This window comes from Babylonia areolata, chromosome 1 (assembly GCF_041734735.1).
Source record: "Babylonia areolata isolate BAREFJ2019XMU chromosome 1, ASM4173473v1, whole genome shotgun sequence".
Classification (NCBI taxonomy): domain Eukaryota; kingdom Metazoa; phylum Mollusca; class Gastropoda; order Neogastropoda; family Buccinidae; genus Babylonia; species Babylonia areolata.
In genome coordinates this window covers 71146718-71156717 of record NC_134876.1, presented here as the reverse complement: position 1 = coordinate 71156717, position 10000 = coordinate 71146718, and the positions used below count along the sequence as shown (strand labels likewise).

General features: G+C 46.8%; 1 protein-coding gene across 4 annotated transcripts in view; it reads right to left on the bottom strand.

Moving 5' to 3' along the window:
* Positions 1–10000, bottom strand: part of LOC143286794 (uncharacterized) — a 72843-nt gene that overhangs the window by 24572 nt on the left and 38271 nt on the right. For all 4 annotated transcript variants that reach the window (XM_076594585.1, XM_076594602.1, XM_076594611.1 and 1 more), the window contains 2 exons: positions 8766–8900; positions 2667–2780 (listed from right to left, as the gene is read on the bottom strand). In XM_076594585.1, the coding sequence (XP_076450700.1) occupies positions 2667–2780; positions 8766–8900 (249 nt within the window). The remainder of the gene's footprint in view (positions 1–2666; positions 2781–8765; positions 8901–10000) is intronic.

Sequence of the window (10000 nt, the reverse complement as noted above, 5' to 3'; positions counted from 1 at the left end):
AGCCGTAGTTCTGTCTGGTCCTGAAACAAACTGTTACCTTGGTAACAGTGGATAAAACAAAGGAATGGTGGTAGCGTTCCGCATTGTTTCCAAGACAACACAACTTGCCATGATAAGGGAGTGTCTCTAGAGGCATGTGTAGTGTAGTGTGTGAGGGAGTGGGGGTGAGGGGAGGTGCGAGCGCAATTGACTACGTGGGTTGTTGGCAGATATGAGATCATTTTATCGAAACAGACTAGGGAACAGGAAGACGATGGGTGTGCGGAGAGAGGGGTGGGAGGAAGAGGGTGGTGGCTGGAGGGGGTACTGTACCCATCTCCAGAAACAAAAGACTGCCACCCACAACAATTTGCGTTCAACCACATGTTCAACCAGAGGGAAATCTCAAATCTTGACGTCTAACAGAAGATGTGCTTCGAGCACAGTCCAACTAGATTTGTCAACACCTGAACAGCTCTGACCAGTGGATGCAGTGAGGATCATACTCTGTAAAAATCCAGCGAGAGAAAGCCAACCCACTGCCTGCTGCAGTTGACAAGTTTTCCAATGCTGCAGTTGACAAGTCTTCCAATGCTGCAGATGACAAGTCTTCCAATGCTGCAGATGACAAGTCTTCCAATGCTGCAGTTGACAAGTCTTCCAATGCTGCAGATGACAAGTCTTCCAATGCTGCAGATGACAAGTCTTCCAATGCTGCAGATGACAAGTCTTCCAATGCTGCAGTTGACAAGTCTTCCAATGCTGCAGATGACAAGTCTTTCAATACTGCAGATGACGAATCTTCCAATGCGCCAACTGACAAGTCATCTAATGCTGAAGTTGACAAGTCTCCCAATGCTGAAGGACATTGCTCCATTCTTTGATGAACTGAGCGCAACGAAATCTGTTTCTTTTGTTTGTGCGTGTTACTGGTATTGTTGTTATTATCAACGACTGACTGACTGACTCACTGACTGACTGTGTGTGTGTGTGTGTGGGGGGGGGGGGGGGTAAGTGTGTGTGTGTCTGTGTGTGTGTCTGTGTAAGTCTGTGTGTGTGTGTGTGTGTGTGTTTGTGTGTGTGTGTGTGTGTCTGTGTGTGTGTGTGTGTATGTCTCTGTGTTTGTGTGTGTGTGTATGTGTGTGTGTGTGTGTGTGTGTGTGTTGTGTGGGTAAGTCTGTGTGTGTGTGTGTGTGTGTTTGTTTGTGTGTGTGTGTGTGTTGTGTGTGTGTGTGTGTGTGTGTGTGTGTGTGTGTGTGTCTGTGTTTGTGTGTGTTGTGTGTGTGTGTGTGTGTGTGTCTGTGTGTGTGTGTCTGTGTGTGTGTTGTGTGTGTGTGTGTGTGTCTGAGTTTGTGTCTGTGTCTCTGTGTTTGTGTGTGTGTGTGTGTGTGTGTGTGTGTGTGTGTGTGTGTGTGTGTGTGTGTCTGTGTCTGTGTCTCTGTTTGTGTGTGTATGTCGGTTAGACACTGGACTTCTGATCCTGCATTCACCAGTGATCAGGGTTCATGTCCCCGTTACGGCATGGTGCTGTGCCCTTGGTAAAGGCTCTTTACTGCGATTGTCCTCACACCACCTTGGTGTGCGTGGGAACCTGACTTCGGCTGCCAAAGGACAGGAGGACTGGGCCCCGCCTTTCTACGCCGAGCCCTTGACACAGTGGATATTAATTCGTTACCCCAATGGCCGTCAAACGCTCTGGGACCTTTGTCTTTAAACTTTCCTTTGTTAAACTCAGACGATGAACGAATGATGGAGAACTTAACATATTATCGGACTGAGGCCAACTCTTTTTTTCTGTTTTTATAGATTTCTTCCAAACAGAACATGAACAGAAAAACAACAACAAAAGAACATGCTGTTTTCGTTCAAATGTAATTAGAGCGTCAGTGAATAAGCTCAAACTACACACACACACACACACACACACACTCACACACACACCACAAAGCCCTTTCCCCTTCTAACCTATTGTCCGGTTTTCAATGACCACTTCATGACGGCAAAGCAATGAACAAATGGCTTGCTCCACAACAGATGATGATTGGTTCATCTCTCTCCAGCCTCATTTCATCCCGGCAGCCCAGAAGAGAAAAAAAAAAACACATGAGGGGGTGGGGGAGGAAAAGACACAGTGACAGTAAAAAACAACAACTGGATCTTTGTTTTCACTTTCCAGCCATGTGAAATTGACGGGTCTGCATTGCTAACTGTGTGAGAAGAGAACAGACAAATAGATTTTTTTTTTTTTTTTTTTTTTTTAACTAATAAGAACAATGTTTTGTTTTGTTGTTGTTTTTCATCATCTTGCCCCCATTTAATGTGAAGTGAAAAATAATGCAAAAGAAAGAAAAACAGGGGGAACTACATTAGAAAGCTGGGGTGGAGGTAAGGGGAGAGAGACAAAAAGAGAAAAAAAATACAGTCACAGGTATAGCAGAGACAAAAGCAAACTGGTACACAGACGCAAAGATAGCGAGACTGAGACGTGAGACAGAGAAGAAACAAAGAGACACAGACAGAGAGAGAGAGAGAGAGAGAGAGAGAGTTTATTAACGGGCACGGCCCCTTTGAAGGAGAACAGTGAAGAGACAGAAAGAGACAGACAGAGACAGAGGCCGACACACAGACAGACAGACAGAGACTGAGAGAAAAGCGAGATGAGACAGACCGACCCTGAACTGACGTACCCTTTCATACACCACCATGGAGAACTTTTGGTGGGGGAGGCAGTGCGGGGCGGCACAGGCATCTTCGTTCTGGTTGCAGGCGACGTGGTAGTGAATACGACGTAGGATGTTTTCCTGAAACACACATGATCTCGTATTACTTTTTGTTGCTGTTCTCACAACTTATTTCTCTGTGTGAAATTCCGTTTGCTCTCTCCCAAAAGGAGACAGAGAGGGGGCGGGGTGTGGGCCGGGGAACGGGATAGCGCTTGGGTACAGTACAACGCCATCTTCTTTTTTCTGTCTGCAAATGTATGTTTTTGTATCAAAGGGGAGTTTTCTAAATAAGTTTGCCGGGAGCAACCCTTTTGTTGCCGTAGGTCTTTTCCGTGCGCTATGCGCATGCTGCACATGGGACCTCGATTTATCGTCTCATTCGAAAGACTAGCATCCATACCACCACCAAGCTCTAGTGAGAGAGAAGTGAGAATCCCGGTCCGTAAATTGGCCGGAACTCAAAACCCGTGTACACACACACACACACACACACACACACACACGCCCACACTTCGAGACTCTCTCTCTCTCTCTCTCTAGATATGTCATGGTCAGCGGAACAGCCAAAATCAATCATTATGCTCTCTTGCACACACACACACACACACACACACACACACACACACACACACACACTGAGTGAAAACCAACAGACTGAATTAGAAAGATGTCGAACTCCTACGCTTAGCTGTGTAACAACAAACCAAAGCAACCGAACATGTGTACCGAACACAGGCGACCTTGGCCCCAAAGGGGAGCGAGCACGGCGAGCACCACTGAACACGGAAGAACTGAACGTGCGAAGGTGAGAAAGTCATTCGCCAGCTGTCGTCCTGACACTGACGTTTCCGTGGCACGTGTCAAACACGTCAGTCTCTCTCTCTCTCTCTCTCTCACACACACACACACACACACGTTGTTTATAATACGTAATATGCAAAACAAAACCAAAGCGAGGACGATCAGCATTTTGCTTGCTGGTATTATAGGACGCCTGGCAGCAAGAAAGGATCCCCGGAAGCAAGCAAGCAAGCAAGCGTGTCGACCATAAAGGCTCAGAACTGCCGTCAGAACCAGCATGCCAATTCCACCTTGTTTATCAAAATCCATCACAACCCAAACGATCGTTGTCTCCACTCCCCTTTCAGCAATCCACGCGGTATGATTGTGTGAGACTGCCAGACTATCACGCTGCCATGAATTCATTCTCTCTCTCTCTCTCTCTCTAGATATGTCATGGTCAGCGGAACAGCCAAAATCAATCATTATGCTCTCTTGCACACACACACACACACACACACACACACACACACACACACACACACACACTGAGTGAAAACCAACAGACTGAATTAGAAAGATGTCGAACTCCTACGCTTAGCTGTGTAACAACAAACCAAAGCAACCGAACATGTGTACCGAACACAGGCGACCTTGGCCCCAAAGGGGAGCGAGCACCACTGAACACAGAAAGAACTGAACGTGCGAAGGTGAGAAAGCCATTCGCCAGCTGTTGTCCTGACACTGACGTTTCCGTGGCACGTGTCAAACACGTCAGTCTCTCTCTCTCTCTCTCTCTCTCCCTCTCTCTCTCTCACTCTCCACCTTGTTTATCAAAATCCATCACAACCCAAACGATCGTTGTCTCCACTCCCCTTTCAGCAATCCACGCGGTATGATTGTGTGAGACTGCCAGACTATCACGCTGCCATGAATTCATTCTCTCTCTCTCTCTCTCTCTCTCTCTCTAAAATAGAACAATAAAGATTCAATAACAAAACGGTGAAAAGAGAGAACAGAATGAATAACAGAGAAAGAGAGGGAAAGAGGCTGAGAGAAAGACAGAAAAGTGAACCGTGAGAGAGACAGACAGACAGAGAGGCAAGCAGACAGAGGCAGACAGGAGAAAGAATACAAACAACAACAAACAAATGTACAGAAATGTAAGTCAAAGCATACGTCAAATGAAGTAAATGACCTTGTTTTACCCATGAGCATCAACCTGAAAACAAAAGAAAAAAATGTTTCTTCACCACCGACTACCTTCGACACCCTATTCCCCACCACCACTGACTAACCCCCCATCCTCTCACTCCACAATTACGGTACTGCATTTGGAGGGGAAAAAAGAAAGAAAAAAGAAAAAGAAAGAAAAAGACTTTTTGATTGATCTGGGACTGAGTGAGGTAAAGCCTCCTGTTTTTCATGGGCAGCGCTCGTGCCATTGATTTCTTCACCGGCCAGGGATCGCTGCCTTCCGATTGCTGCCCACAAATAGCAGACAATCATGCCGGCCTCCTTATTCGGCTGTCAGCCTATCACCCTGCTGGTCCACAGTCCCAGGAGGTAAAGTGGTGGGGAGAGGGAGAGGGGAGAGGGAGAGGGGAGAGGGGAGGTGATAGGGAGAGGGGAGAGGGGAGGTAAGGGACGGTGGAGGGAGAGGGCGGGAGTCTTCAGAATATCATTCTGGAAGTGCGGTTTCAACAAATGTTTCCAGAACTTTCCTTTGATACTAATCATATTTCTCTTTTTTCTCTTTTCTTCTGGGGGTGGGGGAGTGGGGGCGTGGGGGGAGGGAGAGGGGGGGGGCATTCGGTTGTTCTTGGTTGTCTCTCGGGAGCCAAAAATGACGATGCATTATGCCATCATCAACAAACATCATCGGGAGGCACGCACACAGTCCTAAGCGCACATACGGATGTATGTGAATTCCCCCTCCCCCCCTCTTTCCTTTGACGCTGACAGGTAGAATATGATGTTGCCTGTCAATACTATTACTGGTAATTTGCGTACGTGGTGCGATGGTGATGAATACGGGTAAGGAAAAGAGAAAGCGCGAACAAAGAAAAAGTAGTATTTGGAGAGAAAAGAAAAAGTAGTATTTGGAGAGAAAAGAAAAAGTAGTATTTGGAGAGAAAAGAAAAAAAAAAGTGTAGGGAGATCCGAGTGAGCAGGAAAGTTCTAAAGACTATAGGTGAGATGAGATAGTCTCGGATGTGCGTCCATCACAAGGGGTAGATAAGAGATCGAGATGAAGGGAAAGAGCTGAGAGAATGAGTGGTAAAGGCTGTGATAGTTGAGAGGGAGAGAGGGAGAGAGACAGAGATAGGGAGGGGAGGATGATAGCGGGAAGGGGGGGGGGAGAAGACAGATGAGGAGTGGGAGGGAGAACAGAGGTGTGGGAAGTGGGTTTAACGCACTGACGAAGAAGACAAAGATGAAAGGGAAAGAGTTCACAGAAGGTGAAGGCGAAAGGTTGGAAAAAGTGAAAGTGGGGGAGAGAGAGAGAGAGAGAGAGAGAGAGAGAGAGAGAGAGAGAGAGAGAGAGAGAGAGAGAGAGAGAGAAGAGGGGGGGGGGCTGGAGGGAAAGAACAAAAGATGGGTTGAGGGGAAGGCGGGATGAAAGGGAGGGACAGGGAGGGAGGAGGAAATGGAGAGACAATGTGAAAAAGACAAAGTGTGGGGGGAAGGGAGGGAGAGAGAGAGAGGGACAGACACAGAGAGAGAGAGAGAGAAATGGAGACGCTATTGGTGATGCGCGCGCGCGCGCGTGTGTGTGGTGTGTATGTGCATGCGTGTATGTGTGCACATCTGTCTGTGTGCGCATGTGTTTACTGCAAGTGCGTACACTGATGTGAGCATAAATGCACACACAACACTGGTAAGTGAGACTGTATTCTGATCCACCGTGACTATTTCACGAATTTTACATGCATGTGCATGAAGAACTTTGCACCATCATGTTTGCTGACTGAATTATTCAGTTTTGACACTGTGAGCCGGAATGAAATATCAGACAACGAAACTGATGACGTTTGCTGATGGATTTTCCCTCAGAACATAAACAATGCAGAACCAAACAAGAAACGGCCGCCTGTTTTCTGTAGGTATCAAGTTCCTTATTTATTATGAGCACACAAACAACCAATTACCATCGGCACGCTTCTCTCTCTCTCTCTCTCTCTCTCTCTCTCTCTCTGTGTGTGTGTGTGTGTGTGTGTGTGTGTGTGTGTGTGTGTGTGTGTGTGTGTGTGTGCGTGTGTCACACAGACACAGACATACATACACACATGCACGCACGCATGCATGCACACGCACACACAAATGCATACGCACAGCCCTACACACGCACACATCCGCTCAATAAACTCTACGTCTCTCACAAACTACCATTTATTGACACTCAACAGCCATAAACTGAACCTCCGGTAAGGAGCTCGCTGCTGTTTCAATCAGCTGACGCTTACAACTCCATCCACATCATGATTATTTAACAACGGCGGTTAAATGCACTTTACCCTAACCGATCACAATCTCAATAGCGTCGATCCATCTTTTCCACTCTCTCCTTCTCGAACACAGCATTAATTTCCCCTCGACATGTTCTTTTGTTGGGGGAGACACGAAAGCAACAAACTGGCAATCAAGCAGACGACAGGTTAGAAACATCATGGCGGGAGAAAAATGTGGGATCGATTCGATCCGTTTGATGTGCAAACAAAGTGGTTCTGTCGCGGAGCTGGGCCAATTCACCTATTCCCGTTTCGTCTATTCTGCTCGCGCCGCCACCGTCAATATGTCCTCTGTACTTCAGAGTTTGACTCTTTCTCCTGAGCCGCCTACTTCTATATCCGCTGTTACCCGTTTGCCTATTCTCTCTCTCTCTCTCTCTGATATATATATATATCAAACACACACGCGCGCAAAAACGCGCGCGCGCGCACACACACACACACACACATAGATACACACAAATACAAATTAAGGAAGTGAAATTCTTATTGTTAAACACGCACATACAAACACATCGATAGAAAAGCACGCGCGCGCACACACACACACACACACACACACACGGCAACTGAATACATAGGGAAACTGGAAACAGGCGAATCGGGATGACCAGTTCAGTGATAGGCGAATCATGGAAAGGCGAATGGGGTTGTCATCCTGCCACCAATGCCATCACGTCTCATTCTCATCGCTCATGTAAGATAAAAAGTGGAAGTGGTCGATCCTTTTGTCTGTGAACAGCTTCGTGACTGATGGTCGTGAAGGCTGGGTGCCCCGGAGGGGAGAGGAGCGGGGGAGGACGGGCTTAGGTGTGCTGCAGCGGGGTCTGGCGGTGAGGTGAGGTGCATAAGAGGATGGAGTAAGAAGAGCCCTGTGCTCCCTTGTGTCAGTGTGGTATCCTCATCGATCTGCGAAGCCTCAGTCCTGAGTCAGGCATCTTTTTCTTTTCTTCTTCTTCTTCTTCTTCTTGGGTGAAGGTGAAGAGAGAGAGAGAGAGACAGAGAGAGAGAGAGAGAGAGAGAGAGAGAGAGAGAGAGAGTGTGTGTGTGCTACGTTTGTGTGTATGTGTGTGCGTGCGTGCGAGCATGCTTGCTCACGTGTGTTCGCGCCTGCGTTATTGCGCGCAAACGCACGCGCTCGCGTGAGTGTGTTTCTTTCTTCTTTTTTTTCCATTATCTATCTCCGCTTGCAGTTACAATTGTCTGATTTCAACCCTCTCCCTTCCAATTAAAATGTAAATTTGTGGATCGGAATATCGGGTTTTTCACAACCACTTACACTACGCCAATTTTTTAGATTCGAGCGATTTTGCTTTAGAAAATACGCCTTTCGTTAGTTTCCCTCTATGTCTCTTTACCTCGTTCCCAGCCAACCCAACCCACCTCTCCCCTCCTATCTCCTTCAACTGACAGGCTTCTCACGTGATCTTCGGAAGCTTCATGTCAGGTAAAGTGACCATCACAACTCGGTCAGTTAACAAGCCAGCCAGCCAAACAGCCATGCCTAGATGTCACCAGTCAACTATTCAATCAAGAAATGAAAAGAAAAACCCAATCCACACATACTCAAATAAACAAAAAAACCCACTGTGCTGGATGTCCTGAAGTAGGTATAAACCAAAAACGAAACAATCAACAAAACGATCAATCGATAGTAACAAAACAAACCAACAACAAAAGACGAGTAATCCCCCCCCTTCCCCCCACCAGCAACCAACTAATCAACCAACCAACCAACCAACAAGTCAGTCAGTCAAAGCAGCACACTCACAAAGCACTCGGCAGCATCATCCATGTGGCCCAGCTGGAATCGTTGCTGGTTGGCAAAGGTCTCCGCCAGGGCTTTCCGCAAGGCATCGGGGTGCAGGGAGGACTTATCGCTGTACTGGAACTGCGTGAAGATCACCTGCAACACGCACACACACGGGACACACTGTTACCTTTTTTTCTTTTCTTTTTTTAACACGGATTGCCCATTGAGATCTGCTTGTATACGTCACACACACACACACACACACACACACACACACACATACAAATACACATCTAATATCACTTAAAGTGGAAGACGTTAAACTTAAGACACACACACACACACACACACACACACAAACTTCAGGAGTTTTGCAAAGGACAGGCCAGCTGTCGTGACTGTATCAAGACGTAAATTATATACGCCAACAGCCCACTGGAACTGTTTGAAAATCACCTGAAGCATATTACAAAGGGGGAAAGGGCAGTATCGGGTATTTCAATTTCCGGGTGTTTTCCTTTGATTAAAATTATATATACACATGCACATCCGTGCGCATACACGCACGCACGCACGCGCACACACTCACACACACACACACACACATTTGTTAATTGCTACAGGAAGTACATCAAGCAGATTAAAGCCAGCTGCTGTCAAGGCAAGGAGACTGAGTTATAACAAAGTATACTGCTCACACGATAAATACCACAAATACATAAAACATTCAACCTTTCACCGAAGACTATTCTACAGACTTTAGCGCCAGGTCCGGGTATAACTTGTCATCAGTCTCTGGAGCCCCGTGTTTTATTTCAGCGGGGCCAGTCTCTGAAAACTTTAATGCCCCCTGCTCTCCAGTCCGGAGGAACAATACAATGGGGAAACCGAGGTCAACAGCTCACCGGCCTCGCTGCCCTAATGAGGCGCGCAAACATCTGCTTCCTTCACGAGCCGGTGCTACTTTCTACGAAGCCCTACCGTCAAATGTAACCCTTGGGAGTTGGATGGCTCTGTCGGTTGCCACCATCCTAAACGTCTTCATGAATTCACACTATCTTTACAGCAAATACCATTCCTTTTCCATGCGTGTTTTCAATGCCCGGCTAAAACTCTAAACTCATCTTGGAAACGATTTTTATGAAAATGTGTTGGCTTTGTTTTTGTTTTATTTTGTTTCAATTTGTTTTATGAGGGGTGGGGCAGCTTTATTGCAGAATAATCCACTTCCAACACTCGCATGCATATTCCAT